The sequence below is a fragment of the Urocitellus parryii genome, chromosome 4 (genome assembly GCF_045843805.1).
Source record: "Urocitellus parryii isolate mUroPar1 chromosome 4, mUroPar1.hap1, whole genome shotgun sequence".
NCBI classification, from domain to species: Eukaryota; Metazoa; Chordata; class Mammalia; order Rodentia; family Sciuridae; genus Urocitellus; species Urocitellus parryii.
Genome location: NC_135534.1, coordinates 162,867,328 through 162,892,081, shown reverse-complemented (window position 1 = coordinate 162,892,081; position 24,754 = coordinate 162,867,328). Strand labels below are relative to the sequence as shown.

Below are 24,754 nucleotides of genomic sequence, written 5' to 3'. Positions count from 1 at the left end.
AGTTATCTTGCTTTCATATCAGAACTGGGTGTAGGAATTTCTGTCAGGTGACTCCTTGGTTGACCATCCTCCCAACAGTGATTCAAGGACATGAATACCATTTCTTTGGTGGCTTTGCCCATGTTCAAGTGTGACTATTGTGCTGGAATCTATTATACAAAGTTTCAAAGGGGGAAAGTGTAATGAATCCTATGGGGATGCTTTTAAGAGTGGAGACCACACAGAAAATGATCACTTCCATCGATATGTACTTGGCATGAATTTTTTCCCGTGTGACACCTAGATGCAAAAAAGGTGGAAAAGGCATTCTAGCTGTGGGAAGAGAAGACAAATTTTTTAAAGGACCAGTCTTTAGTTCTGCACTATGTGTATTAATGCTATTTTTAGGAGGAAAAATAACCACTTTTCTTGCAGCACAAAATTCATTTTAAAATTATGTCTAATCCCACTAAGTTGAATGTCATCAGGAAAAATTCATCCTTTAAACTTTCTAGCATTATTGATTATTTGAAAGAACACTTAAATTGGCTCTCAAAGTCATAGGTAAGCATTTAAAAATGACCAAGAGTATCAAGAGAAGCTCTTGGAACACATTGTAAAGTTCTGTGGGGAATAGAAAGTATGATCTGGTAGCTCATACAAGGTCTTCAAGTGATCTTGAGGATCACTTTAACAAAAGGGGGCTGTGAATCTTCCAATTGTAATCAGGCTTCATTTCTCATGGTGATAGTCTAAATATTAACATACAAACTAGGAAAAAATTCCTAAAATGAAATGGTTATTCTTTTTATAAAATATTCCATACAATCTTCAATGCCAGCTTTTCTTAAAGACCAATAAAGAATTTTAGAAGTATCTTTAGATTAAATGTCCTCTCAAGTCATATATTGTATGTATTTGTATTATTTTTTACCACTATTTTAAGGATTATACCTCTCATAAATTTTGACTGAGGTTTTGAAATGATATGAATTGGAATAAATGCCTAGGGAATGAGTTTGGGTAAGAAGATGTTTCTGCTTATAAATATCTTACAAATTACTGAGGAGAGAATAGGTGGAGCTTGAAGAGAACCTATAGCCATCTATAAAGAAGAATCAAAACTTCTACAGAAAAAAAAAACCACTGGACCCAGGAATTGAAATCCATTGGTTTTTTTCAATTTAACATGATATTTTAATCATTACATGCCATATTTGGAAATAAAAATGAAATAAAATCCACTGTCCCATTGGAATAAAGGTGATAAAGAAAGGAAATCAGCAGTCACCATTTATTTTTTTTGGTTATGCCTCAAAAAATCAAAGGATAAAGATCAGCAGTTGTCACTTCAGTCAACATCCACCAAAAATATGAAAGTCAAAGGCAAAACTTTCTCCATTTCTATGCTCATTCTGCTACCACTGCAATATATTCTTTCTCCCAACCCCTCTTTTTAGTTTTATCCTTACATTTTCCATTATTTGGGCTTCATTCCTCAAGGAAAGTCACTATAATGAACCAAGCAGCAAACTTTTCCAGGCTATAAACAGAAAACATGAAGCAACTGACAAGGCTGTTGACCCAGACAGAGCCTTTGCCATCTCAGTCCTCCTCCTCCAGTGTGCTGAACCCTCCTCATTTCTCCAGAATGGTTTTAATTTCTACACCTTTAATTGCCTCAGTGATCACTTTTAGCTGTGAGCTCTGAGCCTTAGCTAATGGTTTAATTGAGATTGAGCTCATGCCTCTAGCCTGATCATGACCCACTGTCTTAAGCTTCTGGTAAACAGGAATGTAAAGCCATATGGATATTTGAATGCATGAATAGAAATATGTAAGTTTTCAAAGAGTTACTCATAAATATACAACTTGGATGGCTGCACCAACATTTTTACAAATATATTCCAGCTTATGAAGATGCATTCTGAAAAAGACAAAAAAAAAAATCCCAGGATGTAACATTTATAAGTAAAATGGGGCCAATGTTGAAATTACACATCAAGCCTGGCATGAGTGAAGGGGAGTAATGAGAACTGAAGAGAAAGACTGCCATTTCTGAGGCAGAGCTCTACTGGAAATCAGTCTAGAAATAAGTTGTGGTTCTTCTAGCCAGAAATGTCCCCAGAGAGATCTAAGATCTGAGGACCAAAAGTGGGGATATACAGAGTTCTAACAGCAACTCCACAGTTCATGAGCTCTCTGTGCTTCCATTTTTCTTTTGTAAATGGTGATATCTGCTTTAGTCACCAATGTCTCCGGCAACTCAATGCTCTGAGTACATGATACATGCTCAATATATATGAAAAATTAGCCAGACATGGTGGTGCATGCCTGAAATCCCAGCAGCTTGGGAGGCTGCGGCAGGAGGATTGCGAGTTTAAAGCCAGACTCAGCAACTTAGCAAGGGCCTAAGTAACAACTTAGTGAGACACTGTCTCTAAATATTTTTAAAAGGGCTAGGAATGTGGCTCAGTGGTTAATCGCCCCTGGGTTCAATCCCTGGAATAATAATAATAATAATAATAATAATAATAATGGCAGCATTATGGCATACCTATCAGTAAAGAATCAATTTTATAAATTCTAGGAACAGTATCTGACTGACAATAAACACTCAACACAACTTGGATATCTTATTCTTTTTATTAACATGATATATTGATATATGTGTATTATATATGCATACATATGTTTTATTTAACTCTATTAACTTGGGGGGAACTGTACTTTGTATCAATTCTTTGTTTTTTATCAGAGACATGACAAGAATATTGATCTTCCAATTTATTTGTTAATTATGGGAGAACTTGATACAATTAACACTTGTCCATTATCTAGAGAGAATAATGTGTCTTGTGAAATCATTGGGTTGTCTTCTATGCATCTGTGTAAAAAGTGGGTTTAGCAAAACTGGAGACAAACCCTACATAGAGAGTAATGACCCTTCTTTGAACCCACAGCTGCTTGCTACTTTCATATGCACCCTTTAAACATCTTGCCCTTCTCCATTCCATTGGTGAATCTTATCTCAGCTGCACTGAATGTAGCTATTTGTAGCTATTATTTAATCTTTTCCTGTTTAAATTCCAATTTCCCAAGTAAACTTCAAAGGTCCAATCCTAACTTATTTTGTCCTTTGTTTCCAGTGGAATATTGCTTTCTTTACTTTATTTTATTTATTTATTTTTGTACCAAGGATTGAACCAGGGGATGCATGACCATGAGCCACATCCCTATCCTGTTTTTTGTATTTTTTTTTAAGACAGGGTCTTGCTGAGTTGCTTAGGGCCTTGCTAACTTGTTGGGTCTAACTTTGAACTCTCAATCCTCTTGCCTCAGCCTCCAAACCACTAGAATTATAGGGGTGCACCACTGCACTGGTCTTCTTTACATTTTTATCACACTTGGACATACATTTTTGTTTTTTGACACCAATCATTGTGATACAAAAAATGACAGCTTTTGCTTTCTAAAAAAGGTAATGAGAAAGAAAAATAGCTGATGTCTTGCATGCTATTTAAAACAATTACATAGCCCATGCACTTAATAATCTTTCCATTATTCACATTTAGGGAAAAGACAGCTTCCTTTGTTTGGTAGGAATCAATTAGGATTAGCGTTCTGAAGCTTGGGAAATTATAACTTAAACAGGAAACGATTAAATAATATTGATCATAATTTCTCAATTGTGTTTTCTTATACAGTATGATATTTTCCCAAGATTTAAAAAATTAGGCCTTAGAGATATAACTAAATCTTAGGTATTGTAATGGATTGTGGTACTGAAAACTCACCCCACACTTATCAGACATATCCTTATTCCTCAGTATTTTTTTTTCCGGTGGGTTTTCTAGGCCTGTGGACATGGTTCCCTGGTTGAGTACTTGCCTGACAAACACAAGACAATGGGTTTGGTCCACATCACTGGAAAAACAATTTATTGACACTAAATTCATGAAGGTAAGCAAAATCTGTGCAAGATCAGTGCTCCAAATCCATGGAAAATAGATGGCTGGGATTGGAGGGTTACTCCAGGGTTATTAGATATCAAAGTAATGTTTTAGGAGGTGGCTTCTGGGTACCCATAGGCTATCATTGTCTGCTGTGTCAGGTGTTTATTATACTTGATCCTCAGAGCTCCTGCATGGGTTATGGACTTTGAGAAATAATACAGAAGCACTATATTTTATAATTATGTCAGTACTGAGGAAAATAAGATATCTATAAACTGTATAAACATCTAGTATCTAGCCATGTAAAAATAATTTCTCTTTGAAGGAAAAAAAGTACACTAAAAATAAAAATTCGAATATTTCAGTTTTCAGTGTCCTAACATTTAAAAGATTTTTGAATATATAATTATATGGTAATTATTTTGTTTTAGTAAATTGCTAATTTGGACATAATAAGATATATTAAATTTTCTGTAAGTAAATTAATTACAGTAAAGTCCCTAAGAAACTATCTGGATTTGAATATAAGTAAAATACCAATAGTTTATGAAATTAACTTTTACCTTAAAATTCTTACTAATTTTGAACTTTTTATTGAACACAAAGTTTAAATTTGTCATTTTTATACACAAATGAGAGATATACATAGGGTACACATATAGATATTCAATATATCTGCATTACTAAAATATAATGGAGGTTTCAATGGTAGAAAAAAAATATCTTAAAAGTCTTTGGGGGCAGGAGAGGGGAAAGCAATAATTTCAAAAAAGATTGTAAAACATTACTCTAAGCACATGTAGAGAATGCGTAAAGGAAAGCCAAAACAGAAGTAGAAAGTTCTGATGACATTCAGAAAATTGAAAGTATATTGGTTCCTATTTAAGACATAGACACAAAGCAAGGGCTTCAGAGAACCTAGAGACAAAGGTTCAAGACCACCCATCTCAAGCAGCCCAGCAGCATCTGCAAGATCCCCAATGGCCTTGCCCTTGGCTTTCCTGCTGGCCCTGGTGGTGTTCAACTGCAAGTTCACCTGCTCTCTGGGCTGTGACCTGCCTCAGATACACAACCTGGGTCTTGAAACATCTAACAGAAATGAGAAGGGATCCCTGACACTCCTGGAAAAATTGAGGAGAATTCCCACTTTCTCCTGCCTGAAGTACAGAAAGGACTTTGCCTTCTCCCAGGAGCAGTTGGAGGGTGAGCAGGTGCAAAAGACTCAAGCTGTTGCTGTCCTCCACCAGATGACCCAGCAGATCTTCAACCTCTTCAGCACCCAGGAGGCCTTTGCTGCTTGGGACAAGACCCTCCTGGACACCTTCCTCAGTGGCCTCCATCAGCATCTGGATGACCTGAAAGCCTGTGGGACCCAGCAGGTGGGGGTGGAAGAGGCTCCCCTGAGGGCTGTGAGGAAATACTTCCACAGGATCACTGTCTACCTGAAGGAGAAGAAATACCTGCCTTGTGCCTGGGAGGTGGTCAGAGCAGAAATCATGAAATCCTTCTCTTCATCAGCCAACTTGTATGCAAGACTAAGGAGCATGGAATGAGACCTGGACCAGCAGGGAAATGCCTCTCACTGACGAACACACCTTACCACACTCCCTCAAGTTCTGCCATTTCAAAGACTCATTCCTGCTGGAATTTTGAAATGAATTCAACCAATTTTTCAGATGATTTCAAGAATATTAGACAACATCCCATTTACCCAGGACCATCATGTATCTTTTTTTCTATTTATTTAAATATTTATTTTTATGTTATTTATAAGATCTGAATTGTTTCAGATTTGTTTCTGAATTGTTCATAGAAGCTGAAGTAAACCTTTACATTGTGATTAATATAAAAAAGTACATTTTATATTTTGTCAACTTTTTATTTTGCATTGTTCATTAAATTTTTACTATGGAAAATTTCTTCTATGTTGAACACAATAAACTTAATGAAAAGACTGGTCAAGCCTGATTTTACAACTGGATCTAAAAAAATGAATGGTAGAATTGACTTCCCCCTTATGCTACATTTAACCCTGTACTAAAAAATTCACTTCATTGAAGCCAAGTAGCATGTTGCCCTCAAGGTTTTGAGGTGAACATAAAAATACAGTTCCTGCTCTCTTTTGTCTGATTTTTATAGAGAAAGAGATCTAAACACAATGATCCTACTTATACATTATATTAAAATCTATAATGAAGAGTATGAAAAACCAAGGAAATTCTCTCAGTGGAAGGTAGATGTCACATGCTAGCAGAGAAACGTGAAAGCAGGTACATCTTCTATAAATTGACTGATAGACAACCAAGTGCAAATGCTCATTGAATACATGAGTTTGCCATTTACAAGAAATACATTGTCTGATGGCTCATAACCGGGAATTGGAAGTTCAGCAATGGAGGTGGTCTTGTGGGGAGAGTGAGGAGGGAGAAAAAGACTTAAACTTGATCCTGAGAACTTTTCGACTTTTATTAAAGGGAGAGGAGAGAACAATCAGGAAGGAGACAGAGGTGGAAGACCCTGAGTTTAGAAGGACATCAAGAGAGAATGGCAGAAATAAAGTATTTTTAAGATAAGAACTCCCTTGGAAGTAGAGAAATTCATGGATTTTTGGAAGATGTTTTGAAACTCTTTAATACATTGGGGAAGTGAAGGGCAGTGGTGATCTTAATGACAGCTGGTTTGGTAGAATTAATCACCAGAAGCCATTTTGACATAAGTCTAAGTTGAATAATAAAAAGTAGTTAGTGATAACAAAGAGAAAAGAATTCTGAGAGGTTTCATTCTGAAGCAAAGAGAAAAGTGTGTGATCTGAAAAAACAGGAATGTAGGTTATTGTTTTCCTATATAGTTTTCATTTAATTTATTTATGTCCTAATAGATTTCATTGATTTGATGTACTGAAAAATCATATTAATATGCTTAATATTGGGTTAGTTGTAAAACATGATATGTTTAATTAAAATTATCATTTTCTCTTTTATTAGTTGGTGCTCTGTCTAATGTTAGTAAGCTGCTCTGTGGATTGAATCCATAACCACTGTGGGAATACTGATGGACCTAGCAACCTCAGTGAGAGGTGAATTCTAGAATTAATGAGTGGAAACCATACTGGAGTGGGTGGTAGGTGAGCAAGGGCAGAAAAGAACTTTGGTGTGTCGTGTTATCTGAGGAGATACTCACTTGAATTTTCATCTAATTTAGATTTGCATGGTTATCTTTGCCTTGATGTTCTCAGATGCAATGAGAACTTTCTAGGAATCTTCACTAGAGAAAGAAAAATGAGCGGCTGGGGATGTGGCTCAAGCGGTAGCGTGCTTGTCTGGCATGCACAGGGCGCTGGGTTTGATCCTCAGCACCACATAAAAATAAAATAAAGATGTTGTGTCCACTGAAAACTAAAAAATAAATATAAAAAAAAGAAAAGAAAAATGATGTATCAAAATTTTTGGAAATAATGGCTCAGCCATTTTTGTTTTCATTTTTCATGCTATTTGGCTTCTAGCTTCAAGAGGAAAGTGAAAGTGGTAAAGAAGCAGAAAGACATCACTTCTCTCAGAAAAAGACTAAATAAAACAGAATGTGTAAAACTTTAAAGACTTAAGAACAGTTTTTTTTTTTTTAAAGGCAGCCTAATTTTATTTAGCATCATTTGGATCTCAATGCCCCACATTTTCTCTGTGAATGGGAGAAGCATGAACCAAGAAGCTCAGCTGATGTGTTAACAGCCTAGGGAGAGAAAAGGGGTATAGGTTAGAGGAGGAGGTAGTGACTATGAAGTGGGGAAAGAAAAAACAGTAGATTGGCAAGATTGATAATTCTTCATTTGTGTGCATAGTTGCCCATTGTTTTCAATATATTGTTTGGGTAGATTTTATGTAACTGATGTAGTGAAAATCATAATAACATGCTTAATACAGGGTTAAGGTTTGGAGATGAAAGATTCCCCAAACACTTAGTTTTCAAGACTTGGTTCCCAGTGCAATATTCAGAGGTGAAGCTCTTGGGAAGTGATTGGATCATGAGGCCTCTCACCTCATCAATTGATTAACCAACTGATATCTGAATGGACTGTGGGGGGAGGCGTGGAAACTGTAGGAGGAGGGGCCTAGGTGGAGGAAGTGGGTCTCTAGGGGCCTGCCCTGGAAAGGTTTATCTTGGCTCTGGATTCTCTTTCTCTGCTCCCAGGCTGCCATGAGCTGAGCAGCTTTCCTTTGCCAGGCCCTTCTGCCATGTTGTTCTGCCTTGCCTCAGGTCCAGAGCCATGGAGTTAGTTGACTATGGAATGAAGCCTCTCAAACCTTAAGACAAAATACTTTTTTTTTTTTTAAAGAGAGAGTGAGAGAGGAGAGAGAGAGAGAGAATTTTTAATATTTATTTTTTAGTTCTCGGCGGACACAACATCTTTGTTGGTATGTGGTGCTGAGGATCGAACCCGGGCCGCATGCATGCCAGGCGAGCGCGTAACCGCTTGAGCCACATCCCCAGCCCAAAATACTTTTCCCAGTATAAGTTGTACTTACGTCACGTGTTTTGTCCACAGTGACAAAAAGCTGACTCACAAGTCTGTTTATTTTAAATCATGAAATAGTAACTTACAATAGTAATTTATAATTTTTTAAGTCAACATTTCCTTGTCTACAAGTAAGCTACTGGGCTTTTGTTAATAATTCAGTCCTCCATCAAAACACTCATTACTACTGATAAGATGGCAACTTTTGGGATTGTTGGCTTCCTTAAGTTTTTTAACTTATTGTCACATTGGTTCACTACATCAACTTCATAAACATCTCATTTTCTTGTATGGTAGAATTTGATAAGAATTGCTTTATATTACTGCTTATAATTTTTCTGGTTTTGTAAATATTATGATCTTATGTGAATACACATAGCCAAATTACCATGGATATAAAGACTAGCACATTTTCCTTACAAAATAAAAGTAGGAAACCACGTTAATAAATATACTCAGTACTAAAAAAAAATGGTCAAAATCAGCTGAAAATAAAACAGGAACCATGAAAATCCATACAGCAAGGGTGTTGTATATAATTCTGAAGATAAATGAACTAAACAATTATAACAAATCCAAATTTCAAAAGTTATAAAATCAGTTGAAATTAAGAATAAAGATTTTTACATTGAATTTCATTCTGCCTGGATGTATATGTAATATATCACAACCCAATTAAACTCTCTAACCCACACTTTTCTTATAAATAGAATGCATTCAAAATATTAGGAGGCTCTGAGCCACTGTGTCCCAGAGTTCCAGGGCAGAGCCATCCCGTGCCCACATTGAGGACCACCTTGCACTGGGGTTCTTTATTCACCAAAGCATGGCTCCACAGCCCAACATCAGGAAACACACAGGATTGAGGCTGCCACTGCCACAAAACTGGGATATCGCCGTTTCTATCAAAGGACAATGATAAGGACCTGGTAAGATGCCACCAAGGTTCCTGTGGCTTGGCTGCACCAGAGGTTTCTCTACTACGGGTGCTAACAGTTATCCTGTTGCTGAGGTAACAGGGAGTCTTGCATAGGGTTGCCTATCTCCTGTTTCTCCTAATAACAGCCAACTTCCTATGATTATCCTCTCACTAGTCATATAACCTAATATCTCTATACTCTCACATCCTACCTCATAAACATCTCAGCCAACCACCCAGTCCCCCCTTCAACCATCAGAAACTGTAAACCATTACGCAAACCTATTGATTATATGGTTGAAGATAACCGAACTCATTATTTCTGTTGATAGTGACAGAACTGTAAATGTAAAAATAGAAGCTAACTGAAATATGGCTGCATGTTGGGTACATTGAGCGCTATAATATTAATCTCTTTCTTAAAAGTGAGGTATTGGTAACCTGTAGGCACACCATAAGACAATAGGGCAGAAGCTGTAATACCTCAGATCTATACTACTAGAGAGGAAGACACATAGACATCATAAAAAAACAAGGGAGGAAAGTGGCCCAAACAAGCCAAGACACTATAACAATAGAATCCATAGGCAGTGAAGTAGTTGAAATGTCAGACAAGGAGTTCAGAATATACATAACTAAAATAATTTGGGAATTAAAGAACAACCTAAGTGAGCAGATACAGGCAAAAATTAATCACTCCAACTAAGAGATATGAGAGCAAATAGATTATTTCAAGAGATAGAGATACTGAAAAAAAATCCTTGAAATGAAAGAAATAATAAGCCAATTAAAAAACTCAATAGATCACATCACCAACAGACTAAACCACTTAGAAAACAGAACCTCAGACAATGAAGACAAAATACACAATCTTGAAAATGAAGTTGAACTCACAGTGAAGATGGTAAGAAACCAGAAACAGTACATCCAAGAATTATGGAATACCATCAATATACCAAATTTAAAATTGATTGAGATAGAGGAAGATTCAGAGATTCAAACCAAAGGAATTAATAATCTCTTCAATGAAATAATATTATAAAATTTCCCAAGCATGAAGAATGAATTGGAAAATCAAATACAAGAGGCCTATTGAACAACGAATGTACAAAATTACTACAGATTTACACCAAGACATATTATAATGAAAATTTCTGGCACACAGAATAAGGATGGAATTTTAAAGGCTGTAAGAGAGAAAAATCAGATTACCTATAAGGGAAGACCAATTCAGATCTCAGCAGATTTTTCAACCCAAACTCTCAAAGCCAGTTGATCCCAGAACAACATATACCAAGCTCTAAAAGATAATGGATGCCACCCAAGAATCTTATATCCAGGAAAATTAAGCTTCAAATTTAATGATGAAATAAAAACCTTCAATGATAAACAAAAGCTAAAAGAATTTACAGCAAGAAAGCCTGCACTACAGAACATTCTTAGCAAAATATTCCACAAGGAGAAAATGAAAAACAATAATGAAAATCTACAAAGGGAAGAATTACAATAAAAGAAAAGCCAGCCAAAGGGAAACCAAGTCAAGCTAAATACCAAAAATAAACAAAAATGACTGGTAATACAAATAATATCTCAATAATAACCCTAAATATTAATGGCTTAAACTCACCAATCAAAAGACATAGGCTGGTAGATTGGATTTTTTTAAAAAAAGACCCAATAATATGCTGCCTTCAAGAGACTCATCTCATAGGAAAAGATGCCTACAGACTGAAGGTGAAAGTTTGGGATAAAATATACCATTCATATGGCCTATGTAAGCAAGCAGGGGTTTTCATCCTCATATCAAATAAAGTAGACTTCAGGGGTTTTCATCCTCATATCAAATAAAATTAATCAAAAGGGATAAAGATGCATATTTCATACTGCTTAATGGAACCATACATCAACAAAACATAACAATTATAAATATATATGTGCCAAACACAACAATGGAGCATCTATGTTCATCAATCAAACTCTTCTCAAGTTCAAGAGTCAAATAGATCACAACACAATAATTCTGGGTGACTTTAATACCCCTCTTTTACCAATAGATAGATCTACCAAACAAAAGATAAACAAAGAAACTATAGAACTCAATAATATAATCAATAACTTAGACTTAACTGATGTATGTAGAGTATATTATCCATCAATGAGCAAATGCACTTTCTTCTCAGCAGCACATGTATCCTTCTCTAAAATAGACTTTATGTTATGCCTCAAAGCAAATCTTAGTAAATACAGAAAAGTGGAGATTCTACCTTGCATTCTATCAGACTGCAATGAAATGAAATTAGAAATCAATGATAAAATAAAAGCTACTCCAACACTTAGAGACTAAATAATACACTATTGAATGAACAATGGGTTGCAAAAGATATCAAAGAGAAGATTAAAGAATTCTTAGAAGTAAATGAGAGCACCAATACAACATATCAAAATCTCTGGGACACTATGAAGGCAGTGCTAAGAGGAAAGTTCATTGCATGGAGTTCATCCCTTAAAAGAAGAAAAAGTCAACAAATGAATGACCTAACATTACATCTTAAAGTCATAGAAAGAGAAGAACAAATCAACCCCAACAGCAGTAGGAGATAGGAAATAATTAAAACCAGAACTGAAATCAATGAAATTGAAACAACTGAAAAAATTGACAAAACAAAAAATTGGTTCTTTGAAAAAATAAATGAAATTGATAAACCATTGGCCATGTTAACAAAGAGAAGGAGACAGAAAACTCAAATACTAACATCTGTGATGAAAATAGAAATAGTATGATGGACACTACAGAAATACAGAAGATAATTAGAAATTATTTTGAAAATTTGTACTCCAATAAGATAGAAAATATCAAATACATTGACAAATTTCTAGAGGCATATGGTATGCCTACACTAAATCAGGATAATATACACAATTTAAACAGATCAATTTCAAGCAAGGAAATAGAGGACGCCATCAGAAGGCTATCAACCAAGAAAAACCCAGAACCGGATGAATTCACAAGTGAGTTCTATAAGACCTTTAAACAAGTACTAACACCAATACTTCTCAAACTATTTCATTAAATTGAAAAAGAGTGAACACTTCCAAATACATTCTATGAGGCTAATATCACTCTGATTCCAAAACCAGACAAAGACATATCAAAGAAAGAAAACTTCAGACCAATAGCTCTAATGAACATAGATGCAAAAATTCTCAATAAAATTCTGGCAAATCAAATACAAAAACATAGTGCACCAAGATCAAGTAGGATTTATCACAGGAATGCAAGGTTGGTTCAACATACAGAAATCAACAAATGTAATCCATCACATCAATAGACTTAAAGATAAAAATCATATCATCATCTCAATAGATGCTGAGAAAGATTTGATAAAATACAGCATCCCTTCATGTTCAAAATGCTTCAAAAACTAGGGATCACAGGAACATACGCCAACATTGTAAAGGCTATCTATGCTAAGCCCCAGGCCAACATCATGCTAAATGGAGAAAAATTAAAAGCATTCCCTCTAAAAACTGGAACAAGACAGGGATGCCCTCTTTCACTGCTTCTATTCAACATAGTTCTTGAAACTCTAGCCAAAGCAATCAGACAGACAAAAGAAATTAAAGGGATACAGATGGGAAAAGATGAACTCAAATTATCACTATGGGCAGACCATATAATTCTATACCTAGAAGACCCAAAACATTCCACCAGAAATCTCCTAGACTAATAAATAAATTCAGAAAAGTAGCTGGATATAAAATAAATACCCATAAATCAATGGCATTTCTGTACATCAGTGACAAATCCACTGAAAGTGAAACTAGGGAAAGCACCACATTTATAAGAGCCTCAAAAAAAAAACCTTAGGAATAAATTTGACAAAAGAGGTGAAAGACCTCTGCAATGAAAACTACAACATACTAAAGAAAGAAATTAAAGAACACCTTAGAAGATGGAAAGATCTACCTTGTTCTTTGATAGGCAGAATTAAGATTGTCAAAATGACCATACTACCAAAAGCACTGTAGAGATTTGATACAATTCCAATCAAAATCCCAATGGCATTCCTCATAGAAATAGAAAAAGCAATCATAAAATTCATCTGGAAAAACAAGAGACCCAGCATAGCCAAAGCAATCCTTAGCAAGAAGAATAAAGCTGGTGGCATTACTATTCCAGACCTGAAACTATACTACACAGCAATAGTGACTAAAACAGCATGGTATTTGGCACCAAAATAGATCTGTAGACCAATGGTACAGAATAGAGGACACAAAGTCTAACCCACATAACTTCAGTTATCATATATTAGACAAAGGCACCAAAAGTATGCACTGGAGGAAAGATAGCCTCTTCAACAAATGGTGCTGGGAAAACTGGAAATTCACATGTAACAAAATTAAATTAAACCTCTATCTCTCACCATGCACAAAACTCAACTCAAAGTGGATCAAGGATCTAGGAATTAAACCAGAGACCCTGTACCTAATGGAAGAAAAAGTAGGCCCAAATCTCCATCATGTAGGATTAGACTCCAACTTTCTTAAAAAAAAAAAAAACTCCTGTAGTGTAAGAATTAAAACCAAGGATCAAACCAAGGATTCAAACTAAAAAGCTTCTTCTCAGCAAAAGAAATTATCAGTGAGATGAATACAGAGCCTACAGAATGGTAGAAAATCTTTACCACAAGCACATCAGATAGAGCACTAATCTCTAGGATATATAAAGAACTCTTAACACCAAAATAAACAAAATAAATAAATAATCCAAATGGGCCAAAGAACTGAACAGGCACTTCTCAGAAGATGATATACAATCAATCAACAAATATATGAAAAAATGTTCAACATCTCTAGCAATTAGAGAAATGAAATCAAAACGATCCTAAGATTTCATCTCACTCCAATAAGAATGGCAGCTATTAAGAATACAAACAACAATAAGTGTTGCCGAGGATGTGGGGAAAAGGGAAAACTCATACTGCAGATTGGTGCAGCCAATCTGGAAAGCAGTATGGAGATTCCTTGAAAAACTGGGAATGGAACCACCATTTGATCCAGCTATCCCACTCCTTGGTTTATACCTGAGGACTTAAAAACATCATACTGCAGGGGCACAGCCATATCAATGTTTGTAGCAGTACAATTCACAATAGCTAAACTGTGGAATCAACCTAGATGTCCTTCAGTAGATGAATGGGTAGGGAAACTTTGGTATGTATACACAATGGAATACTACTCAGCATTAAAAGAGAATAAAATCATGGCATTTTCAGGTAAATGGATGAAGTTGAAGAACACAATGCTAAGTGAAGTTAGCCAATTCCAAAAAAACAAAGGCCAAATGTTTTCTTTGATATGAGGATGCAGACACATAATGACGATTGGGAGAATGGGGGTGCAGGGAGCATTGGAGGAATGAAGGAACTTTAGATAGGACAAAGGGGAGGGATGGGAAAGGGGAGGGCTCAAGAAGGTAAGAATGATGGTGGAATGAGTTAGACATCATTACCCTAAGTACATGTATAAGACACGAATGGTGTGAAAATACTTTGTGTACAACCAGTGTCTTGAAAATTTATGCTCTATATGTGTAATGTGAAATGAATTGCATTCTGCCATCATGTACAACAAATCAGTATTTGAAAAAATAAAAAAGAACTATTAAAAATAAAGAAAAACAAAAACAAAATATTAGGAGTTTTGTGAATACTAAACAAACAGTTGCATTTCAAATCTTTTTGCACAGTACCTTTCATAGGCTGAAAATTTAACATTAGGTAGTATTTTCTTATTTTTTCTTTGTTGTCTAGGAGAATAGCATTTGTCTTTCTAGAAAATTCTTAGAAGTGTGCCCTACCTCTCAGTCCCTGACGACTAAAGGAGGCAGCCCGAATGTCCATAATTCTATCGGGTTCTGCAGAGGCTTAAGAATAACTCTTTTTCACTTTAACAAAGTGTCCTTTACTTGCACTCAGGACATGATGACTTACATTAATACCTGACAGTGGGAATGAGCCTCTCCATGAAGGTGCAAAAGACACAAGGTGTTTCGTTTTGATTTTGGCTCCTGGCACCCCCCTTTTCCCTCAGCATCCCAGGACACATTCCCATAGCACCACAGTTTCCTTCCTCTCTCAGGTAGAATTCCCAGGACACCCTTGTCATTCTCTCCCTTCACCCGCCTGCCCATTCACACAGGGATGCTTTCTGATGTGTTGTGGTTTCAGCTTTACAGTTTCCCCCAAAGAAAAGTGCAGCACAAATAGAAAGCAGAAGTTCTATAAATTGTCTAGGTTTTGCAGAGACATCTGCTGGAGAGCTCTCTCTCATGTGCAATTTCTGTTGCATGTGATGTCATAGTAGCTGTACCCAAAGGAAAGAGAAAGCAGCATCCAGTGCATATAGGCCAAGGGAAACTCTTTCAGGGACTACTGGTGGTGGCCCAGGGTGACAAGGGCAGTGACAGGTTTGGGGGCAGGTTTCTGACCTATGCAGAAGTCCTACCACTGCATCAGGATTTCTCCTCATATTGCAGAAACTACTTTGGAACAATGATGAGTCTAATGTCTAGATTAAGTCAGGAAATGACAGCTTGTAGACAGTTCTGAATGAGAAGTTCATTTACAAAACTGAAGTGAAAGTCATATGGTACTCCCCTGAGATTCTGATGGCTGGCACATTCCTCCCTATTGCTCTGGCTTACAGTCTTTCATGAGAAAAATCAAAATAATCATTTCCCCCTTCCTCTAGAATTCCCCACTCGGGTCTTCCTTCACTCCTCATTAGCCTGCTCTGCATATGCATACAGCTGTTTTCCCTTGTGGTTTTTCATCACTTTCCCTTTAGTAGTACAGATATCACATTTGAAATCAAACGTTGAGTGAAAGTGCTCGGTTTGTCAGAAACTCTTAAGTGACTGGCTCTTGTTCAAGCGTCATGGATATTTTTGGAAATGAGGGAATGTCCCTGTGACAGTGATGTCACAGTACTTGTAGCTAAAAGGAAACAGCAAGATCTCTTGTACTCTGAAGCTATCACAAGCTTACGGGGGACGACCGCCATCTACTGGCCACTGGGGATGAAGAGGTGCTTTCCTGAAAAGAACTGACTGGAGTAGTGGAATTTGTTTTCTTGGCATTTATATCTTAGAAAGGGAAAATACTCCAGCTTCAGGCAGGTCCTGTCCTCTGGAAAATGGACAGGACTGTGGGGTTCGGCGGGGAAGTTTCACAGTGCCTCTTTTTCCCCTCCAACCTGCTCAGCAGTCCAGACTCTCCTGGCCCATCGCTCCCTTCAACTTCCTAAGATCTGGAGATGGGGGAGCCGTCCATCCAATGTGGAGCTTTAAGGGAAGTCAGGGAAAATCTCTTGTTGGATGGTGCATTACAAATTTCTTCCTATGATCCAGATTCCATTCCTTTACCCTATAACTAGGGGGAAGTTTTCACTTACTCTCAATGAAGCATGAGATTGTCTAAGTGCAGTCTAGACTTGGTTATCAGAGCACAGAGGAGAGTAAAGGACTTCAGAGGACACAGCTGCCAGCTGACCCTGTGGACTCTGTTTGGGTAGGACCAGAAAGAACTCAAACACTCTTCCCAGCATTGAGATTCATAAATGAATTGGGAAGTGATTGTGAACAGCTCAGGTGGAAGGAAGGGGCTTCATTTCAGCTGGGATCTCTCAAATCTCTGCCTAAGTTTAGCCTGGACCTTTACATTGCTTCACTCCTGTTAATGAGCCAGAGGGCTGCTGTTTACACAAGAAGTGATTTTGATCTCTTCTTTCCTTCTCCATTATTTGTTTGAAAACTAGTTCAGGAGCAGAGCTACATGGATGGACTTTGTTGTTGTTGCTGCCGTATTGTTTTTGATAAACCTGTCTTTGAGTGTTAACATCTTTCAATTATTATGACCTCTTCCATTCTTTTTTTTCTGCTTACTTATACTTCATGTAATTTTTCACTATATTCATATCAGACTTTATGTGTATATTATTTGGAAAGGCTGTATGGCTAATTCCATAATATAATTTCTGTGATAATCTTTGTAACCATACAGTGCTTCAAATTCATGTTTTATTAACTTGTTACATGTTCAGTAGCATGTTGGGCTTAGAGGCAGGGCTGGAGGTATAGGTCATGGGTGGGCTAGGGGGACAGTCAAGACTGGGTCATCCAATGTTCCTCACTGCAGAGACATTCTGTGCTTCACCCATCCCCAGCCACACTCTGGCACATCTAGTTCACCCAAATAAGGGGCACAGAAAGATTGAAGCAGTGTGCAAGGGGTCCAAGAATCACAACACAGCACAACCTGGAGACAATCAAGTTTTTCAAGCTTCATGATCATGAAAGTGAACATGGCTACTCCTGACTCTCCCTGTCTATTAATGCCTGAATTATGGAGGTCAATGCCCACTGATATCCAGTTGGGCACAGAAACACAGTAAGCAGAGGGAACCTGCTGACACCTCTATAACCAATGAACCGCCGCAGAATTCAGCAGCTTAACTATGCTCCTATTTAGAGGTTTCTGTGTTCTGACTCCCCAGAAAGGTGACAAACTTACATGTTCACAATATCAAAGCTCATGTCTAAAAATGGGAAGAAGTTCAAAGAGCCAGTTTGAGAATAGAAGGATAAGAGTGATGCTCAAAGTGTCCACTGGAACAATAGCTAGTCCTCAGGAAATGAAGAAATGAGTCTCTTTTTCCTTCAGATTATAAAGCCAGATTTCTGATTCAGAATCCTTCAATTTGTCTCACCTAACATGGAGAGATGACTGAAGTGGAGGCAGAGAGCAGAATCCAACCCCTCACCCCCAGATGACTGAAGTGGAGATAGAGAACAAAATCCCACCCCCAGAGATAAGGACAACATCAGTTTCCCCAGCATGAGAGACAGGGAGAGCACAGCAGCCTGCAGAGGTCTGGCAGGGTGAAGGGTTGCTCCAGTGGGGGTCAGCAAGGCTTCCAGCACAGGGAGATTATTCATGAGGCCACAGAATCTCTCAATCCTACTTATGATGCAGCTCCTTCAGAAATAAGCAATATGTGAACAGCACTTGAACTACAGGGTCACCGGCAGGCACTGGAGAACATTCAGCAATTAATGAGACACCACATTTCTTTGTTTCATTATGCATTTATTTTTAGCCTCTTAAACTGGTGCTTTCAAATAATCCATGATAGTGGGATTCATAGTGACATATTCATATGATGCACATAACTTAATGTGGTTAATTTCTTTTCACAGTACCTCCCATTTCACTCTCCTCCTCCCCCATGTCAATCCTGTCCTCTATTCTTCAGATCACCCTACTATTTTCATTAAAAGTGTTTTTTTTCCTACCTTTGTCTCTCTCGATTCCACATAAGAGAGAAAACATACAAATCTTGACTTTTTGAATCTGGCTGATTTTTCTTAACAATGTTGTCCAGGTCTATCCATGAAACTGAAAATGCCATAATATCCTTCTTCTTTATGACTACATAAAACTCCATTGTGTGTGTGTGTGTGTGTGTGTGTGTGTGTGTGTGTGTGTGTATGTGTATGTATGTGTATGTATGTGTATGTCTGAATTGTGCTGCTATAAACATGGGTATGCATGTTTCATTTCAGCTGCTGATTATAGTTTTGGGATAAATACTCAGGAGTGGTCTAGCTGAGTGACATGGCATACTTATTTTTAGTGTCCTGAGGAACCTCCATACTGGTTTCCATAATAGTTGTACTACTTTACAATCCTAGTAACAGTGGTTAAGTGTTTCTTTCCCCCACATCCTCACCAACCTTGATGTTCATTTGTATTCTTGATGCTTGTCATCCTAAGTGCTGTAAAATTAAAAACCTCTGTGTACTTTTGATTTCCGTTTCCCTGATGCTAGGGATTTTGAACCTTTTTTTTCATGTTTGTTAGTCATTTATATTTCTTTATTGGAAATATCCAAACAGTTTATTTGCCATTTATTAAATGGTTTTTTAGTGTTAAGTTCTTTGAGTTCTTACATATCCTGGATGTTAATCTTTTCTCAGAGGAGGAGCTGGCAAAAATTTTCTCTTTACACTCAATCATCTCCATGGATCAGAAATTTTCGAATTTGATTCCATTTCATCTGTTAATTCTTTTTTACTAGAGCATTATTCTTATATATAGTTAATTATATAACATAGCAGTTGGGTTCATTTTGACAAAATCATACATGCAAGGAATTTGATTTCAATCATTATTCCCCTTTCTCTTCCTCCACCCTTCATCATTTTCCCTATTCTACTCTTCTGATTTTTTCTTTTGCTCCTTTATTCATTTATTTACATTTGATGGGTACTTTCTACATATACATAAAGGTGAAATTTCCTTTGGCACATTTATAAATGCATGTAGCATGACTTTGTTAAATTCATTCCATATTTCTTTCCTCTTTCCCTTTTTCCCCTCCTCCTTCTCATTCTCCTCCTTCAACTATATATTGGTGATATCTGATCCCACCCCTGATGCCTTCTTTCCCTTATTTTGCTCCAGTTTCCACATATGAGAGAAAACATTCAACCTTTAATTTGCTGAGTCCAGCAACATTTCCTCTGTTTCCATCCATTTACCAGCAAGTGCTATTGTTTCATTCTTCTTTATGGCTGTATAAAACTCTATGGTGTGTAGAATATCACATTTTCTTGACCCATTCATCTATTAATAAGAATCTAGGCTGATTCCGTGATTTGGTTGTTATGAATTGGGCTGCTATAAACAGTGAAGTTGCTGTATCCATATAGTTTGCTGATTTTAGTTCTTTTAGATAAATAGCAGGGAATGAGATAGCTGGGTCATGTTGTGGTTCCATTTCTAGTTTTTTGAGGAATCTCCATACTGCTTTCTAGAGTGGTTGTACTCATTTGCAATCCTACCCACAGTGTATCACTATACCTTATGTGGGTTATCCCCCACATCCTTAACGGCATTTATTATTATTTGTATTCTTGATAATTGCCATATTCACTGTGGTGAGGTGCAATCTTAGTAGAGTTTTGATTTACAATTCCTTGATCACTAGATATGTTCAATATTTTTTCATATATTTGATTGGCCATTGTGTTTCTCATTTTGAGAGGTGTATGTTTAGTTCTTTTGCCCATTTATTGATTTGGTTATTTGATTCTTTGGTGTTAAGTTTTTTGAATTCTTTATATTTTCTGGATATGGATACCCTATCAGAGGAGCAGCTTGCAAAGATTTTTTTCCCATTCTGTAAGCTCTGTCTTCATGCTTTTAATCATTTCATTAACTGTGCAGAAGTTTTTTAATTTGATGGTACGTCACTTATTGATTCTTGGTTTTATGTTTGGGGCTTTAGGGATCTTACTAAGGAAGTCAGTGCATGTATCTATATAATGAAATATTGATCCTATGTTTTCTTATAGCAATTGCACAGTTTCTGGTTTAATTCCCAAGTCTTTGACTCATTTTCATTTGACTTTTGTACAGGATGAAAGATTTTGTTATTCTACATATGGGTATCCAGTTTTCCCAGTACCACTTGTTTAAAAGGCTGTCTTTTCTTCAACGTATATTTTTGGCAACTTTGTCAAGTATTAGATGACTATCTGTAGATTTGTCTCTGTATCTTCCATTAGTTCCATTGGTCTTCATATCTGTTTTGATGACAATACCATGTTGTTTTTGTTACTACAGCTCTGTGGTATAATGTGAGATTGGGTATTGTAATGCATCCAGCATTGTTCTTGTTTGGAATTGCTTTGGCTATTATGAGTCTCTTATTCTTCCAAGTGAATTTAAGGACTTTTTTTTTCTAGTTCTGTGAAAAGTGTCATTGGTATTTTGATGGGGATTGCTTTGAATCTGAATATTGCTTTTAGTAGTATGTCCATTTTGACAATATAAATTCTGCCTATCCCAGAGCATGGGAGGTCTTTCTGTCTTCTAAGGTCTTCTTCAATTTCTTTCTTCAGTGTTCTGTGACTATTATTGTGGACATCTTTCACCTCATTGGTTAGATTAAGACCCAAGTTTGTTTGTTTTTGAGTTTATTGTGAAAGGAATGATTTTCTTAATTTCTTTTTGAACAGAATCACTGTCGAAGCATAGGAAAGGTATTGATTATGAGTGTTGATCTTGTATTCTGCTACTTTGCTAAATTTATTTATCAGCTCTAGAAGTCTTCTCATGGAGGTTTTTTGTTTTGGAGGGGGAGGGTCTTCTATATATACTATCACGTCATCAACAAACAGAAATAGTTTGACTTCTTTTCCTATTTGTATCTCATTCATTTCCTTCTCTTTGTCTCATTTCTTTGGCTAGAGTTTCAAAAACTACATTGAGCATATGTGATGAGAGTGCAGGTCCTTGTCTTTTTGCTGATTTTAGAGGAAATGCTTTCAGTTTTTCTCTGTTCACTATGATGTTGGCTTTAGGTTTGTCATATAAAGCGTTTATAATATTGAGTTAATTTCCTTCTATCTTAGTTTCTCTAATGTTTTTAACATGAATGTGTGCTAGATTTTTATCAAAGACTATTTCTGAATTTATTGAGATGATCATATGATGCTTGTTCTTAATTCTACTTAAGTGGTGAATTATATTTATTAATTTGCATATGTTGAGCCAATGCTGCATCCCTGGAATGAAGCCTACTAGATCTTCTTAAGAGGTTTTTGAATGTGGTTTGCTAATATTTTATTAAGAGTTTTTGTTTAAGAAATATAGCTTAAAAGAGGAAAGATTTGTTTTTACTCATGGTTTCAAAGGTTTTGTTTTACTGATTGACTTCATTGCTTTGGTCCTGATGCAAGGAAGGGTAGTATGGTGGACGTGTGTGGTGGAACAAAGCTGCTCCTCATGAAAATTGTAGCAGAGATGGGGGAGGAATAGTCTGGGGATGAGATATAGTTCCCCATGGCATGCCCTTAACACTCTCTTCAACTAGGTCCCTCCTCCTATTGTTTCTACCACCTCCCAATAATGTCAACCACTATTAACTCTTAATGTATTCATCCACTGATGAGGTCAGACCCTCATGTTCAATCACTTTTGAAAAATCCCACCTCTGAATATAGCTGCACTGTGGACCAATGGGTTTATCATAAGTCTCTATGAAATATTTTGTATCCAAAATCCAAACAACTATACAAAGTAATACTGTAATCCCAGCAACTCAGGAGGCTGAGAAAGCGGAGGATCGTGAGTTCAAAGCCACTATCAGTAACCACAAGGTACTAAGCAACTCAGTGAGATCTGTCTATAAATAAAATGCAAAGTAGGGCTGAGGATGTGGCTTAGTAGTTGAGTGTCCCTGAGTTCAAATCCTGGTACCAAAAAAATTAATTTTCCATAAGACAACTAGAAATGCGTTTATAGTTTCTCAATCATAGAAATGAAAGTATCTAGGGAGATAGAAATGCCAATTATTCTGATTTGATCATTATACATTTTTTACATATAAAACCCAATAATATTCCCCATAAATAAGTAAAAAAATTATATGTAAATTAAAACACAAAAATGAAAGAAATGATAAAATATACTTAACACAAAATTAATCATCTTTTTAAAATATATTTTTAGTTATACATGAACATCGTATCTTTATTTATTTTATTAGATGCTGAGGATTGAACCCAGTGCCTCACAGGTGCTAGGCAAGTGCTCTACCACTGAGCCACAACCCCAGTTCCAAAAATTCAGCATGTTGATGGGTTGAGGGTTCATGCCTGTAATCTGAATGACTCCAGGAATCTGAGGCAGGAGGATTGGAAACTCGAGACCAGCCTCAGCAATTCAGCAAGACCCTGTATCCAAATAAAAAATAAAAAGAAGGTGCTGGGGAGGTGACTGAGTAGTTGAGTGCCCCTGGGTTCAATCGCCAGTACCCCCCCCCACAAAAAAATTACCATCTCTCCCTTTTGAAATACATAGTTCAGTAATGGTAAGTATAATTACACTGTTGTGCGACTGCAACCAATCTCCAAACATTTTCATTTTATGAAACAGAAACCCTATACCCATTAAGCATCCACTTCCCTTTCTTCCCTAACCCCCTTCCAACCCTGGCAATTTGCATTCTACCTACTTTCAAGTACTTCACATAAGTGGAACCACACTGTATTTCTTTTTTCAAACCTGGGTTACATCCCTTAGCACAAGAGCCTCAAGGTTTAATCACATCATAGCATGTGTCTGATATTATTATATATGATATGCAAATATATTCTATCATTCTAAAAGTTACCTTTTTACTCTTTAGTTTGTGTCCTTGATGCACAAAACTTATTAAATTTTGATGTAGCCCTGTTTATTTATGTTGGCTTTAGTTGTCTGTGTTTTTTTGGTGTCATATCCAAGAATTTGTTGCTGAATCTTGAGTTTTCTCTTCAACTTTTCTCCCTGGCTTATTGTAGCTTCGGGTCTTATGTTTAAGTCTATGCAGGTATATCTTGAAGAAATTACACATTAAGTTCCAGATCATTGCAATGAAGCACTAACGCTATAAAGCAAGTCACAAGAATTCCAATTTTCTCAGGGAATATAAAAGATGTGAATACATTTTATTGTAGCCTATTTGGTGATCAACAGCATTATATCCTGAAAAATCTGTAGGTCTTAATTTAAAACAAATTTATTAGCTAAAGAATTGCTAACAATCCTCTGGGCTTATAGCAAATCCTAATCTTCCTGTTGGTGAAGGGGCTTGCCCTTGAAGCTATTGACTGATCAGTACAGTGGTGGCTGATGTTTGGAGTAACTATGGTAATACCTTAAAATAAGACAACAATGAAGTTTTCCAAGTCCAATGACTTTTTGTGGGGGGGGGGGAGGGGACCAAGAATTTAATCACTGAGACACATCCCCAGTCATTTGTTTGTTTGTTTGTTGAGACACGGTCTTGCTAGGTTGCTTAGGGCCTCACTATGTTGCTGAGGCTGGCTTTCAACTCCTGATCCTCCTACCTCAGCCTCTTCGCCACTGGGGTCACAGGCATGCCCCCACCATGCCTGGCCTGACTCTTCATTTTATGAAATATTTCTCCTTGGTGTGCAACACTGTTTAGTAGCATTTTACCCACAATAGAAATTTGTTCAAAATTGGAGCCAATCCTCTGCTTTGTCAGCTAAATTTAAGTAATATTTTGAATCATTTTTTTCTGATTTAAACAATATTTACAATATCTCATTTGGAATAGATGTCATCTCAAGAAATTATTTTCTTTGCACATCCAGAAGACATAATCCCTTCCTTATCCATTAAAGTTTTATCATGAGGCCATAACCAAGCAGTCATATACTCAGATTCCACTTCTAATTCCACTTCTAGTTTTCTTGTTATCTTTTGCCTTATCTTCACTTATTTCCTAATGTCTTAAAGCAGTCAAAGTCTC

At 36.6% G+C, this 24,754-nt stretch overlaps 1 protein-coding gene across 1 annotated transcript; it reads left to right on the top strand.

Moving 5' to 3' along the window:
- The first annotated feature begins 4,915 nt into the window (after positions 1 to 4,915).
- On the top strand, positions 4,916 to 5,488 carry LOC144254557 (interferon alpha-5-like). Its single transcript, XM_077797869.1, has one exon. It carries the CDS (start codon positions 4,916 to 4,918, stop codon positions 5,486 to 5,488), a length of 573 nt encoding a protein of 190 aa, XP_077653995.1.
- The last annotated feature ends 19,266 nt before the right edge of the window (positions 5,489 to 24,754 follow it).

What these genes read in the sequence shown, in the direction of transcription:
- LOC144254557 (XM_077797869.1), top strand. Translation starts at nt 4,916, where the DNA reads ATGGCCTTGCCCTTGGCTTTCCTGCTGGCCCTGGTGGTGTTCAACTGC.